General features: G+C 37.3%; 2 protein-coding genes across 12 annotated transcripts in view; one reads left to right on the forward strand and one right to left on the reverse strand.

The window, feature by feature from the left end:
- The window catches only part of OPA1 (OPA1 mitochondrial dynamin like GTPase), a 50,477-nt gene extending 30,963 nt beyond the window's left edge, over positions 1-19,514 (reverse strand). For 2 of the 9 annotated variants that reach the window (XM_071752266.1, XM_071752265.1), the window contains exons 1-10: positions 19,312-19,512; positions 16,414-16,732; positions 16,146-16,242; positions 14,884-14,991; positions 13,672-13,725; positions 12,967-13,034; positions 8,022-8,132; positions 3,401-3,454; positions 1,125-1,229; positions 72-158 (exon numbers count right to left, since the gene is read on the reverse strand). In XM_071752266.1, coding sequence (XP_071608367.1) covers positions 72-158; positions 1,125-1,229; positions 3,401-3,454; positions 8,022-8,132; positions 12,967-13,034; positions 13,672-13,725; positions 14,884-14,991; positions 16,146-16,242; positions 16,414-16,732; positions 19,312-19,340 — 1,032 coding nt within the window. In that variant the 5' untranslated portion in view covers positions 19,341-19,512. Of the gene's footprint in view, positions 1-71; positions 159-1,124; positions 1,230-3,400; positions 3,455-8,021; positions 8,133-12,966; positions 13,035-13,671; positions 13,726-14,883; positions 14,992-16,145; positions 16,243-16,413; positions 16,733-19,311 lie in introns of all 9 variants that reach the window. The other 7 variants (XM_071752270.1, XM_071752269.1, XM_071752272.1 and 4 more) reach the window with 5 other exon arrangements.
- Positions 19,515-25,863: 6,349 nt separating this feature from the next.
- Positions 25,864-26,705, forward strand: part of ATP13A4 (ATPase 13A4) — a 42,011-nt gene continuing 41,169 nt past the window's right edge. For all 3 annotated transcript variants that reach the window (XM_071752264.1, XM_071752261.1, XM_071752263.1), the window contains exon 1: positions 25,864-26,061. In XM_071752264.1, the coding sequence (XP_071608365.1) occupies positions 25,999-26,061 (63 nt within the window). In that variant the 5' untranslated portion in view covers positions 25,864-25,998. The remainder of the gene's footprint in view (positions 26,062-26,705) is intronic.

Consider the following 26,705-nt stretch of genomic DNA (forward strand, 5'->3'; position numbering starts at 1 on the left):
ATAATTAAACGTTCTATGAAATTATAAAACTGGTGTTTCAGCAAAAAACATTGAATGTTTTATCTACTTACTCGAGGTAGGTGATCTTGAGTGTTGTAATTGGCATCATAATCAGATAGGATGTCAAGTACTTCAGAATACATATCAATCAAAGACTTCTACAAAAAAAAGTAGAGAGAATTCACAGCCAATTAACAGAGACTAGGTTTCAGAGTACTTTTTCTGTATATTCTGTAAACTTATGTTTTTAGCCTCTCATGACAGTGTGAAACCCTAACAGTCTTTACAGCAGCTCAGATCTTATTTTATGAAGTACAATACCAAGTTAAGTCATCCCTTGCCTCCTATGGATAAAATTCTATAGTTGCAGATGCATCTTGCTGAAGGAGCCAAAATTAGAGCTCTCACGTACAATGTAACAGAACACCACCCAGACTTCACAGTCTCCAAATTAAGAATCTGCATTGAGTTTCTTACATTAAACATCCAGACTTCTTCACCTTGATTAACAGCAAGTATTAACAATGGTACAGAGCTAGCAACATCATTCTATACAAACAAGAACTCCCTATCTTCCAGTACCAAGAGAAAAGAGAAAGACTAATCCTGGTCAGCAAGAGATGCAAAGAGAGACAGACAACCTTTGATTTTACAACATTCAGGAGTGTTGGCAAAAGCAAAAGCAGACTTAAGTCAGTCTCTCTGGATTTATACAGGGACACTAAATGATGTTCCCTGACTCTGTAACTATATTCCTACTAACTCAATAAGACTGACAAAAAAAGCACAAAGGTATCTAACTGTGTGTGAAAGAAGAGTTGGAAGCATATTTATTAGCATATAGTGAAGCTACATCAAAACAACCAAGCCACATTTCCCACCTAGGTAAATTATTAAGTTAGACCTGGTAACCCCTTTGTGCTTTTGAACTTAAGCCATTTCCAAAGTTATGAAGTAAACAAAACAAACACAAAAAGATGTATAAAGGCCTTAGAGTGCCAAAAATAGGTATCTTATAACAAATGTTAAAAGCTCATATACAAATTAACAAATATAATTTTGAATAGCATCCTGGAAAATGTGGCATAATTCTATTTCTATGATGATCTGTAACACTGAAGTACCTTTAACTTCCTCTGATGAATTCCCTTGTCATCCCTTTGCAGTACCAATTTTCTTAATTCTTTGTTTTCCTTCTCCAATCGCTCAAGCATTCTTTGGTATTTCAGCTACAAAAGAGTGGTATACAAATACACTTTTGTGACTAAAATGTGGTACATTCACATAAGTAAAATACATGAAAATACATTAATCTTCAAGCATGTCTAGAAAATATAGACACCTTTGTGATCACTACAATTTATTAAAAATACAAAGCAATGAAGGCAGATTATTACCAACACAATGCCTTTGCTTCAGAAGTTTTACTTAGACCACAATATTCAGACTCGGTGGTATCTAAATCAGTCTCTAAGCATCTCAAACAAGCATTACTTTCAAAGGAGCTACATGTGCAGTAAGACAGAAAATAGTGTCAGTGGGAACTGTCCGTTTTATCAAAAAGAACAATGGGCTTACATGTGAATTTGCAAGCCTAGTTCAGACCCTTTCTACAGTATACACAGTTAATGAAACAACTGTACCAGCTCAGTCCTGTTAAGGGGAGGTTACGATAGCGCTTTGATGATGAGACATGAATACAGTTTTGAAACCCAGTCCGAAATCTGTTTTCTGTGATGTGGGACTGTATTTGGCCTTTAAGCATGTTCTAAGACAAAACACCTGGGAGGAAAACATGTTGCTGTCTAAATAAGAACTGTAAATCATATTAGCTGAGGAATCATGGTTCCTGCTCTGTAAGGACTTCCTAAAGGATGAAATATTCCTTTGTAAAACATACCCCCTCAGAAGGGCTGGAAATGCTCCTTGTTGAGCAAATTACCTACTGAATTCATTACCAAATTTCAGAGAAGATGAAAATGATTTTATGTTTGTGACTTTGTTCTTAAATAAGATATGCTTGTATATACTTGCATCCCTCAAAGATATTAGATACTACTCTTTTAACATTGTCAGGTTCAAGTACAAGTTTTCTGTACAGGAAACACAATAACATGCATATATTTGCTATATGTAAAAACTTATATTAAAAGAAATGGACTTTACAAATCTCTATTATTGAACTTCTATGTCCTCTTAAGTTAGGTCATGCACATTTTAAAGGCCCGCTTGGAAAAGCGGTGATCGTAAAGCTATTCTACAGATCTTTTCATTTTCTGCCAGTTAATGAAGCAGGCTTTTCTTTAACAAAAGTAACGTGAAGAAATACTGAAAACTGGATTTCACTTGCAAAAGCTCATCTTCTTTCAGATTATATTAAATTACAACAACTGAACCATATGTAAGACATTCAGAAACTGAAAGTGGCCTGGATTTTGTGAAGCAATAGCTTTTAGAAATGTATATTAAAAATCTTACCAACAGCTGTCATTATTATTCAAATTTTCACTTTGATTTTTTTTTAAGAGGACATCACTCTGAACAGCACCATCCTCTTCTCTTTCTTAAAAGGATTAGATATTCTCTTAAATCCCAAAGAGAGGATTTTCATCTGCCCCTAGCAGTTCTCATGCTGAATAGTCCAAGCAAAGAAACAGCTTTAATTAAAAGAACTGCTTAGACCTTCACAAAACAGATTCTGATTAAGATATCTTACATACAAATCTAGCATTGTAACTGCAATTAGTTTTCTCAATGGAACAAAAAAAGATACTTTGGGTCTCCTGAATGCCACTGTACTATAATCTGAATGTCTTACCCTTACTATGCCATGTGGTATCTATTTTTCCTCTTGGACCTCTGCTGTTTGCTTAACAAATGTATTTAAAAGCTTCTTCACTTTACTAGAAATGAAGTTTCAGAGATTAAGGGATTAAAATGGAACTCAATAAGTAAACTCATTTCCTTTCTGCAACAAATGTGCCACTAATACATATATATGACACCACAGATCTATTTAGTACCGACTAAGTTATTAAAGACAACTGTAGAATGCAAGGAGTAAATTTAGAACGTATAACAAGTTAGAAACTGGAATATCACCACTGTATTTATGTAACATATTTGAGCTGTTTACCTTTCAGGAATACACAACATTGAAGGCAAGGAAGGTATCTGCCTTACTCTTACTCTCCCCTCTTGCATTCTGCCAGTCACTGTCAGAGAAAGAACAGCCTGGACCAACCTTTGGCCTGTGCTAACAGTCAACTCTATTGATCAATGAAAAGATTAAATAAAGTTCTGCATTTTTACCAAATATCTTACATTCCAAGCATGCTTTTGACTAGTAAATCTGAATAAGCTGTACATAAATTGTCACTTAGAATATCAGAAAAGTTACCTGAGTGCGTAGAAGTTCCTCTTGAAGTTGATCAACTTTTTCTTTGTCAGAAACCTACAAAGAAAAACAATCATGGCTACTAACAAAGTGTTTATCCTCTGCAAGAAAGCAAATCACAAACTGGAAGTTTAACTCCACATACTAAAATTAACTTTACATGCATTTTAAAGCAAGTAAGATTCTTCAATTAGCATTTGACATTTAGCATTGATGAGAAGTTCCATCTGCAGCAGGATGTTCACATAAAAGATAATTCCAGTATAATTCACATAAAAAAATAATTTCAGTCATAATTCCAGTACATGCAAATGCAAAAATTAACCCTTCAAGACTAGGAAATGTGTCTTAAGGAAAACTGTATGGACCTCAGAGCTCTTTGGACGCTTACTTAAATGTAATTTTAGTGGTCAAAATCTCAGGATCCCATGTGTCCTGAATTAGCATTATTTTAATAGGATACATCACTAAAATGCTTGCTACAGAAACCACTTTTAGGTAAGTATTTACTATTTCTGAATCTTCAAGGGGACCCTCATACCCTATTTTTATTTTTTCATAATTATACTCCTAAACATGCATGCACAATCTCATAAAATGCAGTTAGTCATGACAGTCTTGAAAGGTTATTTTAAAATTACTAAAGTTAAATTAAAAACTGGAAAAATTAGGATATTATAATACAAAACATTTTGAAGTTCAAGACATAAATGTAATAAGATCAGGCTATTACAGCCATTCTTAGTTAAATATTCTTAAAATAGGTTCATCAGGATGTAAACCCATCTGCTCAAAATAATCCCTTCTAGTAACACAATGACAAAAGCAATAAAGATGCAAAACACATTCACATAAGTATTTACAAACATAAAAATCTAATGCTTGCCTGATGAATTATTAGATTTAGAAAAAATTATCTGAACAATTACCAAAAGAATAATGTAGGTAAAAGCTTTAATATTTAAATAACGCTCATGTAATGAAGTTGATGTAATATTAAGAACTCAAGTTAGCTTCCCATTAGGAAGAGCATATTATCCAACACAGAGAGGACAGTTGTTACTCAGACACAACTCAGATTAGTAACTATAATTTCACACCCATTGTTACAAATTAAATAAGAAAAATATCCAATTATTCTGTGATTGAAGAATCAGCTTGGATTGCTTTCTACAAAGTGCAGGCACAGTCCTGTATATTACAGGTTTACTCACTGAATATCAATCAATATCCAACTTATTTTCTGATTCATAAACAGCAGAAAGGAAGTGCTGTAAATTGAATTCCCTTTCATTTATGTTAGTTGGCTCAGCAATAACAGAAGTGTGACAGAAACAGGGTTAGCTTAGCACACAGACAACTTGATGTGTGCAGCCCCAATGTGGTACATGCAAATAAACATTCACATATATGCACACACTTTCAACACCTCAGAGAAACAAGGGGTAAATAAAAGACAAGAATGTTGTGAAGAGTCAGAAGAAGCAAGAAAATAGAGGAAAGTGGAAAAAAAAAGTGCTTCCATCTGCTGTAGAGTTTCAAAGCAGTTAACATTGTACCCACTCCCTGCTCTTAAGCAAGCAGTTCCTGAAAGTACTGCTGGGGCCTTAATGCAACTTTGAAGCACACACAAAGGGGTTACCTCTGACCACAGGAGCACTGCGTTATGTACACTATCCTTGTGTTTAACACAGCAAGTAAAAATATGGCACACAGCTACATATTGCAAGATGTGAAGCACAGAATTATCCAGCACTAGATGATTAAATCTATTGGACAACTATATTTGTCAAAAATAGCAAACAGTTCTACAATCATGTATACGCTTCAGCATTTGGTTCAGATGTTCTTTGAACATTAGTACATACAGTATTTTAACATGAGATTTAAAATATTGCTAAAAATTTTAAGTTAAAATAGTTTTAGCTTTCATGGACAACAATCCAAAGTACTAAAGTCACGTATGACTAATCTATGACCTATGATTTCTACTCAAAAACCATAAAATAAAAAAATCAACTATTAAAGTGTCTCCAAATAAGCACATCAATATTTATTTACTTCAGTTCAGCACAGTTTGTACATCAAGACTCCTCCTTCTTTCTCCACTGCCACCATAAAGAGTTATGAAAAAAGAAAACTGTGGGGCAATCTGCAGTCAAGGGTTCCTGCACACCAAGATGCAGACACCTGTTCACAAAGATTACCAGAAGCTCTTTACACAGTTACTCATTTTACACAGTGATTGCTTTCCAACACCCTTTTTCACACACTGTATAGAATAAGAATTTGCCTCTGAAAATTCAGTAACTTTGAAACCACAGTTACTGGTTTTAAAACTATAGTCTGGTTAAACAATATACAAATTAATCATCTACAGAAGAATTACAATGATCTCCAAAAAATATCAAGGCCCAGACAATATGCTAGTAAAAAGCAGACATGCACAGTACACCTATGCAAGACTAATCAGTTATACTCAAATATTTATCAATAGGCTAACAAAACCAAAAGGAAACAACTACCTTTGCTTTTAATGCCCTCTTGTGATTGTGAGGGAATTATTCAATTTACAACTGAAGTAGATTTAATATTGAGTAATTAAACTAAAATAGAAAAATATTCAAAAAATTGGGCAACAGAAGTCTGCAAAAATGAAATCATGTTCTCTATAATTCATGTTCTCTAGTAGACAGGCAAGCAAGTCAGCTGAGTTATAAAATAAACAAGGTTAGTTTACAGCCTGTCAAAAGGTCATGCAATGACTCAACAATTTCATCTTTGAAAGGAGAATTTGGATCAATGCTTGGAACCTTTAAGTTATATCTTCATATCAAGATAGTAAAGAAAAAAAATTACCATCTCTTTCAATTTGCTTCAAGTAAAAAGGTTAGTGTGAGAAACAAGATACATTCCTTGTCATTAGGCATATATGCCAAACAGCACACTTGAACGCTAAATTAAAACTTTTTATAAACAAGGGCAGCTAGACTTTCAATATATGAGAAACAGAGTACCTGCCCTGGTGGACAGACTACAAAGACAGCCTTTAGAGCCATTTCAAAGCCCGGGAACTCTAAGATTTGTTGCAAGAAAGTACAAGCAAAGTAGAATTTAAATAAAAAAGAAATGCAATATTGATCTCAATTTTTTTCTTGACTGCCTTTATTAGGCTGATGTGCCTATATCAAATACTGTATTGCATCATAATTTTTACATCTTCATACATTTCATTTAAAACTTCAAGCTACTATTCCACATTCCAATTCTCTCAAACTATACACTATCTGGTGGAGCCTGAAGTTACTCTTATTACAAAAAATACACAACAAAACAACTAACTGCACATAGAGAAAATAAAGATGCCTGCAGACATTTTTACTCTTCTACTAAAAATACACATCCAGAAGGGAATAAATGCAACATTTCTAGGACACCTAAAAGCCTCCAATAATCGGGTTTTTTTTTTGTTGTTGTTGTTGTTCTTGGTTTTGTTTTTGTTTTTTTACATATTGCCTAGATTAACCAACTGAGGACAGAACAAATCAGTTTTATTTTAAATCCAGATAGAATGTTAACTAAAAGCATTTGAATAATAAAGTATGCAGAAACATTGCCTTTCACCATCTTTTTTTCTTTTAAAAAAAGATGAACAGCGTGGCTGGGAGTTGTAACTCTGAACCATAAAAAACAATATGTCAAGAAGGTAAGATATTTAGGTTTGAAATGCTACTATAGTTTCAGAGAACCCTGATTAGTTTATAGGCAACTGAAGCTATGAAACTGTGTATCAGTTTAACTCTGTTACTGTGTTCCTCTTCCTGTGAGAGTTATCTGCATACACACAAGACAAAGATCCAGAACTCAATTCCAAAGCTACTGAAAACTGAGTAATCACAAAATCTTTTTTGAGAGCACAGAAGCAGCCAACAAAGCAAGGTGGTTAAGAATTACTGGCTGTAACAGATTAGACAACAAAAACACCCCGATTCACAAAGCCTTTCCAATTCATCGCAGCCATATAATAATGAGTAAAATGATCAGAGCTCAAAGTTAAGTAATATGCAGATGTTCAATAATCACAGCATAACAGTAAAATTATGCTTTAAAAAGGAAAACAAGCCAAAGGAATGCTTTCGATGAATATATAGTAGAGGCTGTTATTAACAGCACAATTTAATTGTCCGTGCAACATTGTTTCTAAGCAGCTGCTGTAATTTTCAAACAAGTAACAGCAAAAAGCAGAAAAAAAATTTTTGCCTGTGAACAGCTATACTCTTACAAGATAGAGCTACTGTAAACAACAGTAGAGAAAACAGACTTGACATTTATTCACATTCTTTCTTTAAATGCATTTTTAATGCATGGACTCTAAATAACAGCTTTTGTAGAGGCAGAGAACATACAATTTCAAAGTGACACAAAAATGTATGTTCTCCTTTTAACACCATGCTTGAAATGCAGTTCTTTTAAACAAAAACAGAACTCTGTATCCGCAATGAAGTTGGCTGTAACAATTATTTGAGCCCATGATGTAATTAGGCAGAGTTTTCTATCCCAAATGCAGAAGGCTGAAGTATACCATTAGTGTGAATACAGAATGTAATGTCCCTTAAGCCATCACCTTTCGCTTCTGCTGGGAAGAGCCCATGTTATATTGGCCAGCGGCTCTGCGTGCTTCCTCTTCATGCTGCTGGATTTGTTGTTGTAACAGAATGAGTTCACCAAGCAGGCCCTGCCATGAGTTTGTAATAAAAAGGAGAGGAAAAATTCGGGGTGTAAGGAGAACAAAGTTAAACCAAAGGGCACGACAAAAACAGATGAAAAACAAGTATGAATGGGTCAGTTCAAACAAAAGTGAAATTTCATTAGCAAGATCTATTGCCAGCTAGCAAACCTATGCAAAACCAATAAACATTTAGCTACATTTTATAATTATATTCAACTTTGACTAAGTATCTAAATGTTAAAAAAATAAAAATAAAAAAAAAAAGCAACTACCCTGGCTTTAAAATATTATCAAAGGCTTCAGAATTCAATTTCAATTATGGATATCAGAAGTTCTTAAGTATGAGCAACTTTCCACCCTGTGTGTATTTAAAGTAAGTGTTTGGATATTCTACACAAAGTTGTGCTCAACAGCTAAAAAGGCTCAACTTTGTCCATAATGTAAAAGTTCTCATTTTGTTCTTCTTACCAGCAAGCTTATAGAAAAATGATTGTGTCTGTTACTTAACTTCCTCAAGCTAAGAGAAGCAAGATAGTTTGTAAAGCATAAAGAAAAAGCCCCCTCTCCACTTCTGTAGCAGACTGCAGTTTAAATTCATCCTGTCATAATCCTTCCTGATCACTTAAAAATCCCTGCAAATTCCTTTACTTATTCAGCATTCTGCTTAGTTTTCTACTCTTCTCCATCCACAAAAAAATATTCTTGTAATAGTAAGTTCTCTTTCAATACTGATTTGTTAACGCTATGCCAGCTTTTACTGAAACTTCATGTACAGTTCATTTCAGAGACTGTTGACAAAAGCATTAATGAACCATTCAAAGAAAACTAAAATATACTAAACTACCTATAATTCAGTGAAGTGAAACGAAATGTTTCAAAAATGCACTCTGGAAATCCAAACAACCCCAAAATAGAACTTTGGTGTAAGAATTCAAGACATCTACCATGAAGTTATACACTTGTTTCGTGAGACACACAGGCATGTACACATGAGGATAAACAAACAGGAGAGAGAGGATAAGAAAGATAATCAAATGACCAAATATAAACGTCTGTTAAATAGTGATTTGTGATTTAACATTTCAAGAATAGAAAAATCTTCACATCTGAATTTACTGAACCACTTTAAGGTTTAATCAATTTTTATATTGCCAACCTAGCAAATTCAGAGCCATGCGAAAAACTTGGGCAAAACAAAACATTTCATTCCTGTACAGCAACAAGGAAAGAGAGCCTCCTGGCTACACTGAATATTAGAGAAACAACAATATTTTGCCATTTCACAAACAAGGAATTTCTCAATACAACCTGACACAGTCCCTTTAAACACTATGCTATGGGTCAAGGAAATGGAAAACAAAAACTACTGCACAAAACCTGTTATGAAGGTCTCTTAGCATTTAAACAAAAAGTGTAACAAATGTTTGATATAAAAGGCCTTTAAGAACTACCACTACACCATTAAATAAAACATTCAAGTAAAAAGTAGTGATTTAAACAGCTTTTCAATAATATTTTACTTGTATACACCAGTCAATAGATTTATTTCCTTTATTTTCCATTTCTGAATTCAAAGGTTTGAATAATTAACAAAAAAACAACAAACAAACAAACAAACAAACCAATCAAGAACCTTAAATTGCACAGAGATATAAACAAAACCTCCAGGCTAGTATGAACCAGCACATAATCAAAAATGTTTATATCTCTGTCAGGAGACACTACAACTGTTTTTTCCCTTAAAGTATAAATAATTGATCATTCTAGTGTAACAATATTTATTTTAAAGAATTTTCTCTAGGAAAAAAAAAAGAGAACATAGATCAATTAATAAGATTTCAGAAAACAAGTTACTTAGAATAATTTTATTATTATTTTCCTTATTAAAGAAACTATGTAATGGGGACTAACACTAGGTAACAAACACATGGGCAGGCACAAACCCTGCAAAGTCATCATGAAAATCCGGGTATACAATAAATTAAAAAATGGCAAAACAATTGCTGACATTGTTACTCCATATGCTTTTAAAAAATACATTATTTAACATTAACAATCAGTATCTTGTACTTCAGGTAAGCATGGCTTTCTATCTAATCTGAACCTTCCTCATGACCAAAGTATTCCTGTCTCATGTTCATGAGCAAACAAAGCTCTGCCTTTTTGCCTGTCTTGACTTTTCCCACTATTTCCCGCTGACTGCAGTGTGACTCTTCATGAGAAAAGCTGAGCCATAATTAGGTCCTTTCAGGAAAAATAATTAAAAGCTGAGGGATGTACAGGGGTAAAAATGAGAAAGGCAAAGAGATAAATTTGCGAAAATCTGAATAAATGATAGTTTTATCCAGAGTACCTATAACATGAAAATTAAGGTGGGAATCTAAAGGTGCTATGAATAGAAAAGAGAAAATTATGGAAACTTTATTGTATAACTTGTAAAAAATTAGGTTTTTTGTGCTTTCTTAAAAAAAGAAAGATCCAAGTCAAGTGATATTCCTTAGTAAAGCCTCTTTCACTCTCCAACTGTAGCAAACAGCCCTAGGATTACCATGCTGCTTCCTACACCAAAAGAAGGTGACCCTGTGCACGCTGCTCAAACCTCAACCATCAGGTTCCTCAAGCATGGGATTTTATCAAAGTGCCAAAGGCAGAGAAAGGACTGTATGGTTCACTTTGAATTATCTGGCTTTTAAGCCCCAAATTAATACTTAAGTCACATTTTTCATACTCACTTCATCACACTATAAGCACTATAAGTTTTCTGCAAAAACTGAGCTAAGCGTTGGAATTTGTTTGCTTTAATAGGAAGCTGAAATGCTTTATGAAACTTTTTTTGGAGACAGACAATAGTTCAAGGTAATTTTCTAAGATGTGCAAACCTGAATTAGTCCCACACATGAAGTATTTTCCTACACTATAGCTTTTATAACTGTCTTTCCTCCTCTTCTCCAGGAGGAAAATTTCTTATTTAATCCAAGAAGAAACAGATTTAAACTCCATCTATTTAAATTACTTAACTGAACACTCCAGCAATTTTAATTAATACGTCTTTTAAAAAAAATCATATTTTTTGTATTAAATAAGAGATTAGGGGATAAACACATTAGGTAGCAAGAAGCAGTACAGCCAGATCAGTTGTTTGGTTGGGATGATGTTCACTCTCTCAAACTTATTTTGCAAACTGACTGGTTCCTCACTCATTCTACAGGTAATTTTGAGACCCATTTCAGCACCATGTCCAGTAAGTTCTACAGAACAATCATCCAAATGAGGAAATTTAGATTCCTTTACCAGTTACTCATCTTTTCACAGCGAAACAAATAAACCTATCTCACCAGACACATTTAATACCAAGCTACAGCACTTTATGCATCCATACAATCACAGTTCTTAAAATAGTATTGCTTAGCAATGGAAAGCACTCAAGGAAAAAAGGCCATCTAACCCATTGTCTTGAAAATTATTGTTTTACTTGCCAATAAACCAAGAGATTATGCTTTGTTAGGTATGTACTTTATTTGAAATATTGACTAAAATCAGTATTAATTACAAACCCACAGTTTTGAAACTTAACATTTCTAATATACGTGGAATAACTAAAATAAGTAGACCAGACTAAATTTTCTAAATTATGTTGATTTCATGTGGGCTGATAATTTACCAATAGCAGCCAAAGTTTTGTTGGCAAAGTTGAAATGCAGTTGTCACTGCATCCGAAAAAAACCCAGAACAATAATAAGTATCACTGATATTACCAGTATTCAGTAAAAATATCAGTTAATTTAGTTATCAAAGACAATGAACTAAGATGGCCACTTCACAAATTAGAGCAAAGTGTTTTACATATTTTTAACAGTGAAACCTGTGCTAAAGCTATCACTCAAGAGAAAGCAAACTATAGTTCACAGAGAAAGGAGAAAAAAAAACCACAACAAAACTTAATTTTGATGTAGAAATCCATTACTACTCTAAAGGGAAAAAAAGTTACTAAAAGGAGCTTTGTACAGGTTTCACTATCTATTGCCATGCAGAATTTATGTAGAATAGATGTATACATGCCTGCATATAGAAATGCTGTTTGTGTAAATGTCCCAGTTATAGTTTAAACACTTTCAGTTCCAAAAAGGTAATAATTTACAATTACCCTGATGTATATAGTTTAATTTCCATTTTAAAAAATATTTAAAATATATACAATAATCAACATTACAATTTTAGAAGTTAACAGAAGTAAGACTTACTGTTCATGAAAGCAAAGAAACTTAACTTCACCTACCTTACACATCAAGGAAAAAAACCACAAAAACTTTTAGCTATCAAAACACAATAATTATTTTTATAAAACATACAAAACTATATTCTGGAAAAAAGTAAGTAGAAAGACATACTTAAAGAAACTGAAATTCTTTATTAAGGCAGAAATCCTTAAGTAAGAATCACAATCGTGTAAATGTCAACAGAAGTGAGGTTGCAAGCAGAAATGCTTGAAAATAACTGTAAAAGCCTAAATGAACTTCAATAATAAGGTGTAAGCTCAAGTGCTACTGAGAATCCTCCCTGAAAATTTGCAAATGCACACAATTGTAATATTACAAATGAGTTTTCTTAAGAATGCAACTCCTAAATATTTTTATGACTGCCTTGTATTTTCCTTACACCAAAATGTTTATCATCATTGTATTATTTATATATAAAAAAACCAGTGCATACTCAAGTCATTTTCAAGGATAAATTCTATTCAGAATAAGCTGCTTCAAATGAACATCTGCAACTAGTTACCAAAGCACTTTAAAAAAATTACCTGCTGTTAAGACATTTAATTTTGCAAGAGAGTAGTTACCTTCTTGTACTGTTTGTCATTGTCATATGCCTGGTCAGTAGCTCTGAACGCTGTTTCTCCTGGAGAACCTAGAATGTAATTACAGAAACTCATTAGAGCATACCAACAGTACTTAAACATCCTCAAGCTACACCTACTGTTAAATTAAAAAAGTTTCAGTCCCTATTAATTATTAGTTCAATAATCTGTTATATTTCCATTAAAAAGATTCACCTTAAGACACTGAAAAATAAATTAATTTTAAAACTCATCTGGAAATTTGATATCTAGTTTGTGACTTGGATTAGTCATATTACAAGAGAGCAGGCAGCTTCAGTTACACTACCGAGGTTCTGCAAACACTATAAAATTAATTTCTGGTAAACATGAAAGGATAAGACAAATTCCACTGATATTATTATAACAAGAAAAAAAAATGTTCTTTCTCACTTTACTGACACAGGTTTTCAAAGCAAGCTCCGGGACAATGCCTGAAGTAAAAAGTACCTAACTAAAGACTGTGGCAAAGAAATTGCTATTGATCTATTCATTCTCACAGGGGAGGATGTAAGTTTTTTTTTAAAATAGCTGTAAAGTGTTTGTAATTCAGTATTAAATTGGTATTAAATGTGTTTACATTGATATTCACTCCTCTTAGTACATCAGTGTTTTAAGAGTTTGCTTTAAAGACACAGGTTAAGGGCAGTAAAAAGGGCTTTTACACACCTAACAACAGAAGTAGATCAGAAGCTCCTATGACTTCACTAACCAAATTGTAACCTGTGAAAAATCAGCAGAAGAGGGGAAATAAAAATTATAAATACAAAATAAAATGCAAAACAAAGATGAGGGATCTTTGTCTCACTTGGAGGATCACACAATCATAAATGGCAACTATGCCCCAAAGAGTATGAGAACAAATAATAGTGACATTTCACAATACCAGCTGATAGCACCACCATTTTAAACAGTCAATATACATAGGAGATTGTAATCTACTTGTCACTCTCTTGAACTGGATCCCTACTTAGGAGCTTATTGAGTTGGTAAGATGAATGAACTAGTTATTGTATTGCCATTATTTTAAGAAAATGAAAATGTACTTCTCATGCACACTGATACAAAAAATATTTTCAAAATGTACTTAGAGGAAGGACTATAAAACCTCACAGAAATAATCTTTCATGAATATAAATATGTAGTTTGATAACAAAGGTCTATAATAGGAACAATCTGGCACTTTATTACAAGAATGACATGGTGAAGTTTCAAGCTGCGCTCATTAGGAAGTTAAATAAAATGTTCAAATAAAGTTTTTAGTTTTAAAAATTCCACCAATCAGAAGTGTCTTATTTAAATCTCCCAAACCTAGAAAACCATTAAACCTACTACTTCCTGGACACACTGAATGCACAGACCATCCCCATGTCACATCCTAAGCTCCATCCTAATCTATATCTTCAAGTAAGTCCTTCTGGAGCCATTTCCATCTGGAAAACATTCAAGTCAAAAGAATACCTTTGCTACAGATGTCTTATTTCACACACTTGCAACATTAACAATCATCATTCTTAATGATCCAACTCTCTTCTCCTGAAAAAGTTGTGATACTGTTACTGTCCAGCGCCAAATTCCAGCCAAACACATCCAGCCTCTATGATGCATTGATGCAGTGTGGGTTTCACTCTGTTTAGTGCTATATAAGAATTCTAGGTTTCTATTCAATTTCACACTTAAGCTCTCTGTATTTGCTACTAGAGTTCTTGTTTTTAAAAATACATTACACTTACCTGTCCATAACACTTTCAGATGAGAGATGAGATACTCACTGAAAGATCAGGATTCACCTTCTTTTAACGACTAAGGACATATCTGTAACCTCATTTTGTAATATCTTATGTATTCAAAATCAAAACTAAGCTGAAAAATTATTCTCACCAGGAGAAAAAAATCCTTTCAGTGACGTGAAGCTCTCTCCAATCTTGTCAAAGTCAGGCAGAAGTTTGGCAAGGTCATCTGCATCAGGAAGGGCTTTGATGAGTTTTTCTAGGAAAATAGTACAACACCTAATGAGTAGGGTTTTTTCCTATTGCTTCTGTGAAGAGAAATGACTGTAAAACTTTGCAGATGTTTTGGGACAAAGTTGTTTAAATTATTATTTTTTTTATTTAAAAAGTTTCTTTCCACATGCACCTCCCCCCATTAGCGTTGGGAAAGATTGTCAGACCTGAAAAGCCATTTGCTTTTTTAGACTTTGAACTTCCTGATAAGTTGGTGGCCTCAGGCACTTTAAAACTGTCTAAAACGTATTGCTGTTTTCCACCACATTTCATACATTATTCTCTCACAAACTTTATATATAACAATAGTTTTAAAACTAAATGATGCTGCAACTATGATCACCCCTTGTACATTTTCAGGAAAGCTTGTTCTCCAATTTCACAAAAAAGTCAATTTCATAATACTTTAAAAACCAAAATCTATTAGCTACAAAGTACTAAAACAATTAGTGTCCACTAGCATAAAAAGAAAACATTTGTCCTAATTATTCAATCTCTGCATCTATGTGATGTAGTAAAATCTTTATAAACTTTTCTAAAAAAAGGACCACCTTACTACTCTGCATACAGTAGTAACTCAATCCATGTTTTTTGGATTTCTTTCATCTGAAAATATGCAAAAAACCAACTATAACCAAAAGATGCAGGAAAAGAATGCCAATATTTTTCCATTTTTCTTCTGTACCTTCAAGATAATTTTATAGATAGGCAGCTACATAAATGCTGCATTTTCATTGTCTTCTACTCATACACATCTTTTACTTGTTTATTTTTTTAAAATGTCATTTATACACTTCTATTTTAACATAACACTACTAAAACCTGCCTAAGTCTCCTTGATTATATTGCAGCTTTCCTTTCAATAGAGGGATTATAGCCATATGAAAACTACCAAGAACATTCTCAAATGAAAGAATGAATTATGGAGTACCAATACTAAATCATACTTTCATTTCTTCCTACTAACACAATGCTACAAATACCTTGGTAAGACACACCCCAAACTGTGGCAATACAAATTCTCTCAAATTAAAGCTATAAAGATACTACTGGAGAGAGGCACAGAAGACCTGCACCCTTATGTTTAAATTTTATGTATGCTAGTCTTTAGATACAGGAACATATTAGCTTTTGTGATACCGAAGTCAATATGTTCATCAAGCTCCCAAATGAAGTCAGGAACAATCCATTTATATTCATCGAGATCCGGCACCATGTCCTTCCACTGATCATATGTCTAATACAAAAAAATAAAAAATTAATTTAGTACAAACAGAAAAAGACATGTATGTAGAGAAGCAGCAAGTAATCTTTTGAAAGGCAATACCTACATATAAACTACATATAACTCATGGTACATAATAACACCAAAGATAAAACGCATAAAAGAGCTTCCACAGATAAATACCTTCTTAGCTGTATAACCACCACCTACAGCAGATCCCAATATAAGATATCGAATTTTGAGAAGCCTTGATGCTAGCCTAGCTAGCCAGAAGTTCCTGTGGAATTGGTATCCGTATTTTACATTTAAAAGTTTTGTTTTGCGCAGGGGAAGACGGTTAAGAGAAGAGAACAGCTGAATGGATATCCTTAGTGGAGGTCTTTGTAATTTTGAACTCGAATAGTAGGGATGATGTATACTTCGGGAAGCAAGATGCAAGTTTTGCAGTGGTGATTTTCTTTTTATTCTATAGCTGCTGTTTGCTAGACTCCGGCAGATGACACTGAGAGAAAGAAATAAAAACTCATAAGCAACAGATTTCCTCAACACACCATTAACTCATAACCTCTTCAGAAGCAATTCACATTACGTTTTAACTGGTTACAGATAAATTACAGCATCATTCTACAAGTACCATTTCCAGCTATCATTGCCATGCTACCTGAAAAATAAGAACATGTAAATGTCATTGACAGGTATAGCATTCTAGTAAGTATAGAAATAAAACCCTAAATACAATTTATGAAGTCCATTATGAATTATACTTCCACACTGGACTAAGGCAGGTAGTATGTCTGTGATAAAACAGTTTGGGCAAACAGGAGCTAATAGTCCACAGAAGAGTATGATCAACTTGCAATATTAAAGAAAATTAGAGGTTTAGTCTTTCTTGTTATTCAAAATGAACTTTTAGAGAACATTAAGCTTGTAGAGCATTTTCAACTTCAAAAAGAAGAATACACAAAATTCCTTTGCAAAACACATCTGTCCTTTTCTTGGCAAAGCAGATTGTCCTTTGGGGTTGATGACACCTTTCAGTTCCTTTCAGTCAAATATCCTGTGGTTCTAGAATTACAGCGTTATTGTTTTGTCTTTGGTCACATATAGACAAGATTACTTCAGGAGATGGCTACACCATATTTGTTGTAGCCTTCAATGAAGTAATTCAGATTTATGCAAAATGAAAAATTTCAGTCTAAAAGATTTGACTCTGAAAACAGAAGTCAGTCATGAAAAGAACACGTTAATACACAGGAACATTATCAATCCTACCAGAGTTAAAACAAACACACAGACTGGAACAAAGCTCCTTGTATACTTTCAATCACACTATCTGCATGCTTCAACATTCTGGGGTAGCTTTGATAGTTTAGGGAAAAGAACTGCTCTGGAAAAAGCAATTTCTTCTGTCACTTTCTGGTCTCACCATCATACCAGAATGGTTGACACTATATCATTTACTGGATACAAAGTATGAGTGAAATTACAGTTCCTGAAATTAATGCTTGTCCCTTCAGGCATTTTTCAGGGTTTTCAAAAGTACATTTATATACAAAAGTGACAAATACAAAAGAAGAATGTGCTTCACATAACTGAGAGGGCAAATTATTCCTCCCATAACCTCAAAGCATTATTAGTTAATTATTATTAGTTTATATATAACTAATATATTAGTTATATATTCTCCATGGTAGTTCTCATAAAATATACTGTATTTTATAGTGTGCATTCTGTATGTTTAAAACAAAGGAAAAAGGGAGTTCCATCACAAACTGTTATGGCAACAACATAATCAATTGCCTTTAAAGTGGTATCACATGTTTGAAACCTTACCTGCTTAAAATGCACATACAAAATATTATTATTTATTACAAAAACCTGCTACTCCGTCACTATGACAAAACTTCCATTTTCTCTTCTTCTCTCTTCTCACTGCTAAAAAGTTCTGATGAATACTGACCCCCCCAAAAAAATAATAAAAATTTTAAAAAATCACCCTAAGGTCTTAATTGTGAAGTGCAGTTAGACTGAAAAGGGTGCCAAAATGATGCTATAAAATGAAGTATTTAATGCACTCCACATCTAAAGCCTCTGGAAAGCTGTTTTTAACAATGATAAGAAAAGTGAGCCTTCCAGACATGAGCAGCTCTGCTATTAGAACTTGCCTGATTACAGGCCTGCAACCTGACCACTCTTACACGGCACTGAGATTGTAGACACCGGATAACAGACACAAAAAAAGTGGCCTGTTGGTTGCCACAGATTCCACCTGGAAGTCACAACTAACATTTCACACATACTACTCCAATTTTAGAGATCGAAAACCCCCATCTCGTCTGCAACACGTTTTCTGTGAAGGCAGATTATATAAATTTATAAAGTGTATATAATAGTTATGTTATTAGCTATTAATCAGCTAATTAATATCTATAACTGCAAAACAGTCTTACAAATTTAGCCCAACAGAAAGCACTGCTGTGTTTTCTTCCTCATTTAGCACTAGACAACACTTCTTTTCCTACTGCTGTTCCCAAATCTGCCAAGAAACACAGCAAGATTACCGGGCACTTAGTATCACCGCTCCTGTCGGGAGTAACGTAGAAAATCTATGAAACCCAAGAGGTAAGTAGGGTAAATGTTGAGGGGGAACAACATCTGGACGCGAAGGCGACCCGATGCGGGAGACACAGCTCCCTCCGCATCGGACCCCCTAGGTCTCAGGGAAGCTGAATGCCGGGGAATTTCGCAGTCTGGGAAGAGCACGTCCCGGGCTCACCCCTGTGCCACATACACACCCCCAACACGCCCCTCACACCTCGGGCCCCGCTGCACATCTCCGGCCTCCCCCGCGGGCAGCGCCGTTCCCTGGGGTGCCCAGGGCCTGCTCAGCCGGGACGGGAGTTACAACCAACACTGCACCCAGAGAGATCGGATCGGCAGAGATTCCGAGGTGGGAAGAGGCTGGAGCCAGTGGCGGCTCTGGCGGGCGCTCGCCCCGCACAGCTGCCACGCACCAGGGCCCGGGCCCTCCGGCGGCCCGCAGCGCCCGCCCTGACCCCTGCCACGGCCCGCCCCGCTCACCAAGCCGTCGGCGCCCGCGTCCGCCACATTCTAACGGCCGAAAAGGTCCCGGAGGAGCCGCACGGCTCGCAGTCTCCCGCCGGGGCTCCGCCGCCGTGCCTGGCGCCCCGGGCTGCCGCGGGCAAGGGCAGGGGCGGGGGGAGCCACCGGGGCCGCGGGCTGACGGGGCTGCCGCCGCTTCCGGGCACCGCCGTCCCTTGCAACTGGCCCGGATGGAAACCACACCTCTCCGCAGAAAGGTTCCGGGTGGAGGGAGAGTTTTGAGGGAACACTGGTGAGGCGGGGGGATTGTCCGCCCCGGAGGAGCGGGCCGGGCCGGGGCGGGGCGGGGCGGGGCGGGGCGGGGCTGTCATGGCTCCGCCACAGCTGGGGTCCCTGCTGCCCCTCGCACCACAGCAGCGACAGCCCTATGCCCCAGGGGGGGCTTGGGCTCGCCTCGGGGAGGGCGGTGAGGCCCGGCCGCAGGGGTAGGCCCGCGGTTGTATCAGGTGCTTCCTTTCCGCTTAAATAAGAGTCCCAGGTTAGGGCACAGCTAGGATGCGGTGAAGAAATGCGTGAAATGGGTGATAGCTCCGCTTCCAGAGCTGGAAAATCTAATTGGGCTTCTGTGAGTTGCTGGGTTTTGCCAGCAGGACCGCATGGGAGCAGGAGGAAGATCCCAGAAGTGTTCATCCGATCTCTCCCCAGCCCTCAGTCAGGATCATCTCCTCGTTTCTCAGTGTGCCTCACCTCTTGGAGTGCTCACATGGTAATGCCAGTGCTTGCTAGCATTAACAGGTTTTCCCTTTGTGCCTGATTTGAGTCTTTCTTGCAGCAAATTAACTCCATCTACACTGGACACGGGGAATATTATTTTCTCCACTTAGCTCTTTGAAAACTGTTTTCATTACTCCTCACAATCTTCTTTTTGGGTTAAACGACCCTAGCCCCCTCTTCCATGTTTTCTGACTCCTTTGCCATTCTTCTCTGTGCTGTCTTGTGGACTGTTCTTAGTTGGTCCACAGCTTCCTTCCTGTAACACAGAATCGAGTAACACGTGTAGAAATTTGGGGCATTTTACAGACCAGTTTTCTATTTATACAGTAGGATTTTTCAGAGCAAAGGGAATTGCATAAGGATGATATAGCACGTAAATGTATTTCCAGGACTGAGGTAAGAGTTAAAGGGATGAAATGAAGGACGCTTTTTGTCTCTTGCTTGCTTTTACATTTATTTATTTATAAATTTAAGGGACTATCTTAATTTAACATCTTACCTTTGATCTTATATTTTAACTTGAAAAGTTATTTTTGTGGTTTATTCCGGACTTTTTGGTGGTGGTTTTTGGTTTTGTTTTTTTTTTAAAGGCTATTTCAAATTAAAAAGGATGATGATACTCCGTGGGGGACACTACAAATAACCGACTATAAACTAATATGCAATTTTTACTTTGAACAGCAGAGGGCACCCCATAATCAAAGGTTCCAATTTAGGATGCTTTAGCAGTGTTTTTTCCAGAAGGACGTGAAACTGCTTCAGGAAATGAACAAATTCCACTGCCTTCATTGGTTCTGCATTAACAGATTTTGCTGGAATGTTATGACAGATGGAAATTATGGATTTTTAATACCTTTAATCAGTTTTGTCTTTGTTTTCAGTTGTGAAGATCCCTAAAAAAAATAATCTCCCTATAAGGGTGTTCCATAGGAGTGGAAATTGTCAACAGGAATGGGACTGTGAATAATTAATAGATTGGATGAGCCTTAATTCTCCCCTGGAGACCCAGGTTCAGTGGGATGCTTTCCTAGCAGCCCATCTATTTTCTTAGGGAAAGGGCAGCCAAAAACCTCTACTGCACTTTGAACAGACACTATAAAGAGCAAGGCTCACATCTGGAGAGTCCATAAACACTGTCCAGGCAGAAAAAGCATGTGTGGCACTCCTGTTTTCCATTTCTGGCACCTCCCAATATAATGAGTCATTTCCCAAAATTATCAGCCTTCCTTGGGAAAGATACCTTTGCACCTGATTCCTGTCTTTTATAGCTTCTAGATAGCAGTGATTAGTTTTGCTATATAATGAGGTTTATCAGAAAGGGTTTGTGAAATCAGAGAGTTTACAGAAGGTCCTGTGTGATTAACCTGATCTGCTACAACAAGATGATTCACCTAGTAGATGGGGGGAAGAGCTGTGGACATTGTCTATCTGGATTTTGTTAAAGCTGTTGAGACTCTCTCACAGCATTCTTCTTCAGAAACTTATGGCACTTTGCTTAGGTAAATATACCCTGCATTGGATAAAAAATTGTCTGGATGGTCAGGCTGAAAGAGTGGTAGTGAAGGGAACTAAATCTGGCTGGCAGCTGGTCATGAGTGGTGACCCCAGGGTTCAGTGTTGGGGCCTCTTCTCTTTAATTTCTTCATTAATGATTTGAATGAGGGGACTGAGTGTACCCTCGGTAAATTTGCAGATGACACCAAACTAGGTGGCTTTGTTGATCTGCTGGAGGGTAGGGGAGCCTTGCAGTGGGACCTGGACAGGTTGGACCAATGGGCCAATCGTAATTGTATGAGGTTTAATGAGGCCAAATGCCAGGCACCTGGGTCATAACAACCCCCTGGGGAGCTACAGACCTGGGGATGTGTGGTGAGAGAGCTGTGAGTTGGAAAGGGAGCTGGGGGTGTTGGTTGGCAGTCGACTGAATATGAGTCAGCAGTGTGTGCAGGTGGCCAAGAAGGCCAATGGCGTCCTGGCTTGTGTTAGGAACTCAGTGGCCACCAGGAACAGGGAGGTGATCATCCCCCTGCACTCAGCTCTGGGGAGGCCACACCTTGAGTCCTGTGTTCAGTTCTGGGCACCTCACTATAGGAGTGACACACAAATGCTGGAGACTGTCCAGAGAAAGGCAACAAAGGTCATGAAGGGCCTGGAGCACAAGTGCTGTGGGCTGAGGGAGCTGGGGGTGTTTGGTCTGGAGAAGAGAAGATGAGAGGAGACCTTATGGCTCACTTGAACTACCTCAAAGGAGGTTGGAGTGAGGAGGGAAACAGCCTCTTCTCCTTAGTGACTGTGATAGGATCAGGGGGAATGGATGGAAGCTGCACCAGGTGAGGCTAAATGTTAGGAAACATTTTTTCACTGAGAGGGTTGTCAGGCATTGGAATGGCCTGCCCAGGGCAGTGCTGGAGTCACCATCCCTGGAACTATTTAAAAGGTATTTGGACCCAGTCCTTAAGGACATGGTTTAGTAGTTAGCTTATGGTGTTGGTCAAAGGTTGGACTGGATGACCTTGGAGGTCTCTTCCACTGTAAAACATTCTGTGATTCTGTGTTGTGTTTTACCAGAAGCAATCACTATCTAGTGTAATCACACAATCTAGGATAATGAAGTACAGCTAACCAACACAGGTGCCAAGTTGTGAGGAACAAGGACTTCTGCCTGCAAGCAGACACTGTCTCACAACCACTCCTGATTTTAAAAAAATAAATAAAGGGGAAAGCACAGGGAAGAAAGACGTGAAGCAATGCTGACTTGAAATTACCTAGTGTGATAATACAGTCTGGGAAAGAAAAATGTTGCTTTCCCACAAAAAGCCTTTGGTAGCACTTAGTTAATAGGACCACATCTTCTCCACCCTCTGGTTACTTATCAAGAGAGGGCAGAGTGGAGTAATTACAAAGCAGAACTGTTACTTCAAGGGTATAATGCAATGTTTTAAATTTGGCCTTGAAAATAATCAAGAAAGCATAGAAAACATCAAGCATGTGGAGATGTATTCCACTACCTGAAACCAGAGATGATGGTACTCCAAGATGGGAGTTTGCAGGCAGTCACAAAAGTGTGAGAAGCACAAGTGAGGAGAGAGAGTATTTGGCCCACACTGTTGCTTATGAGGGAGCAGAATTGAGCCTCCATGTTTGCACAGAGCACTTGGCCCAACAACAAATGAGCTACCAAGAACAGAGTTCAGAAGGTGAAGGAAAGCACTGATTCAGACTGCATTGACATTAAGAGAAATTAAAAAAAACCACTTAAGAATTTTAGCATATCTAATGATTATTGGCAGTCACTCTCAGAGGTTCCAGAAAGAAAAGTACTGTATATACCGAAGGCTGTCATGGTAACAAGGCTAGCACAGTTTTTGTTTCAAAATCAACTCTATAATTGCATGAGGTCACATATCTCTGAGGCAAATCCCACAGCTGACTCCCTCTTATGCTTTGTGGCAGAATACCCTGCAACAGTTCACTGGGGTCCATCAGGCCTAGTGTGACTTAACAGACTGCTTTAACCCAAGTCATTTGTGCGATGTTTCAGTTTTTTCCTGCCAGTTTTTCACAAGTGTTTGCGGATTTCCAGCTACTGTTCAAAGCCAACTTTGTAGATCAGATGAAGGCTGGACATGATCAGGAAGACTTCTGTAGTTATTGGCCTGCCCGCATCAGTATTCTCTTCCATGAAAGTCTTGTCTGCAGTGATCATTAGTTAACATCAATGACCATGACAACTTAGAGCATCCATCAGGAGCATTTATATATCAATCAAGAGCTGTACACATGAAACAGATAAAGAGAACAGGCATTCTACTACATCCAGTTCTGGTGTGCCACACCATAAGGAGGACATAAATCTTTTGGCATGAGTCCATAGGAGAGCCACAAAGACAATCCAGGAGCTGGAGCACCTCTTCTATGAGGAGAGGTTGAAGGAGCTGTCCTGAAGAAAAGACTCCAGTGGCACCTTATAGCTGCCTTCCAGTACCTGAGGGCAACCTACAGGAAGATGGGGAGGGGCTTTTCATTGGAGTGTCCAGTGATAGGACAAGGGGAAGTGGTTTTAAACTGAATGAGAATAGGCTTAGACTGGATTTTAGGATGAAGTTTGTTAGGACAAGGCTGGTGAGACTCTGGAACAGGTTACCCAGAGAAGATGTGGATGCTCCCTCCCTGGAGGTGTTTAAGGCCAGCTTGGATGAAGCTTGAGCAACCTTGTCTACTTGAGAGGTGTCCCTGCCTATGGCAGGGAGGTTGGAATAGATGATCTATAGAGGTCCCTTCCAACCCAAGCCATTCTATGATTTGATGGTTCTATGAAATAGACTTTATTGCATTCTTTGTTTTTAATTGCAAAATTTTGATTTTTACATAATAACTGAGGTTCCTGCTTCTGGGTCTCAGCAGAGCAAAATTGAAGGGCTCAAAGCTAGCCTCAGAGTTGCAGTTGGGGAAAGGATGGGGTAACAATGAATCTGAGGTATGGAGGGCACCTTGTTCCCTCTTGATCTTGTGACAAAAGATCACCAGTAATACAGCTTAGTACAGTTATATTCTTTTCTGTCCAGCCTCTGGTCTGGGTTCCCTTTGAAAGTGTGCTAGTTGCAAGACCAGACAACTTAACTGCAACACAAACTGCTTGTCACCAGCATTTTACAAACATTATCTGTCCTGGTACTGTGCAAACAGTCACATCTGGTTTGCAGGTCTGCACCTGGCTCGAATTATTAACAATGGTCAACTTTTATTGTGTTATATAACCTTGCTCCCTCATTTTCTCTTCTCTGTTCCTTGTATTTCCCCCATTTCAGTTTCTCTGAGCTGCCCATGATAGGAGAGGCTCTGAGCTTTCCTGGAACTTGAGATGTCTGAGGCTTGCACAAGTCTGTGCCACATGGAAGAAAAATTCTAATGAATAGGAAATAATTAGGCACCTCTTGAACTGTTTCAGTTACCCTAGAAATAATATTTAGTTTCCTTAATACATTTGCTGGAAGAACAGGTTTGCCTTTCCTGACCTCATTCTGAAAACATTTGGTGTGTAACTTCTTAAAAAGTAGCAAAGAACAAGGAAATAGTAATAAGAATGAAAAAGACTAATAAACAAATGCAGCCTGCCTGTAGTTAAAAAAAAGTTGATCAAATCTTTAGTGCTTTTTTCCTTCCGCCTTCATTTTGGCCCTGATTTGGAGGCCTGAGACGTTTGTATCCAGCTCCCTGATATTTACTCACTCCTGGGTGAAACTGATAACCTCAGTGTTTCCCAAAGCTAGGTGGTGAGGTCAGAAGACATTCTCTGGTTATATCCTTAATACTGAGTAAAAATGCTGGTTACAGATCCTGTGTGGCTGGATCCCGACACACAGTCAGTGCATAAATCCACCTGTACAAACTGGGGCCCCTGTTTACAATGCAAGAGCCTGAATTTTTCTCCAAGGCACATGTGAGGATTACAGCTGGACACTTAGTTCAGGCTGGTTGCTAAGAATGTTAACAACAGCAATGCCTATTTTCTTTCTCGTTTGGACACACTTCTGGTCTCCAGTGATTCTGTAATCTCTCGAAGAAAAATAATCCCCTCTTGCCCTCTCATGAAAGTTGTATGCCAGTAGCACTTGATTTCACCTATCAGAGTTATGACCCCAAGTAATATTGTGGCAAACACTTGTAAGATTTGACTTTTTCTTTTTTTCTTTCAGTGTCTTTGAGTGAATTTTGCATGTACCCTTGCAGTTGCAAAACTGCAGCAACAGAATGGAGGAGGAATTAATGTTACCTGCTAGCCCCACAGAGAGGGAGGAGCTCAATTCTTCAAACATCAGCAGTTACAAGGAAGGTGTGTACTTAGAGCACTTCCTCAATGTGGAAGTTCAAGCACACAACGCTGAAGACCTGTCCTGAGGGTGCTTTAGAAAGTCTCCTGAGGGTCATTTCATGGGGGAAAGTCCTGATAAGAACCATTATGCACGGCTTAACCAGGGAGAAGAGAATGAAATGGTGAGTTGTTTTTCTGTCTAGGTCTTTCTCAGTTTGAAGCAGCAGATTGCACATGTTCTACAATAAAATGCTACAGTCTGTAATTTAGTGATGGATAATGGGGGTCTTCCCATAGCAGAAACGCATGGTTAGAAAAGTATACAATTTTTTTAGGAGAAAGGAAATAGTTGTATATAACCACTGGCTTTAATTGTTTATCCCCTCCAACAGAGCTTGACAGATTACTAATGTGGCAATGTAAATGTAGGTGGAGGTGGTCTTCTATGAGGTTGAGGGATGGGTCAGTGCAGTGTTTCTAACCATTTGACAGCTGAATCGCTAGGGTCAGCTTCTTTTAGGTAATGACTGGGAAGCTTGGCTTTCTCTGGAACATAAAAACTCATGTGTTATGTTTACATCATTACTAGCAAATGCAGTCTGCTGAATTGGCAGCACTATCCCAGCCTGAGCACCTTGGCAAATCTAGATTTCTATGTACAAAACTACCACATTTCTTTCCAGAGTTTCCCAGGGAGTAGTATGTTTACATGCGTCCTGTAACAAGTGAAAATAAGTCCTATGTTTATATGAAATGTAAGATCTACTGCATGGTGCTTCTCTTAAACAGTAAGCCCAGTAGACAATTGTAGAAAATTCAGTGCTTT

Source organism: Heliangelus exortis, chromosome 9 (assembly GCF_036169615.1).
Source record: "Heliangelus exortis chromosome 9, bHelExo1.hap1, whole genome shotgun sequence".
In the NCBI taxonomy this organism is placed as follows: domain Eukaryota; kingdom Metazoa; phylum Chordata; class Aves; order Apodiformes; family Trochilidae; genus Heliangelus; species Heliangelus exortis.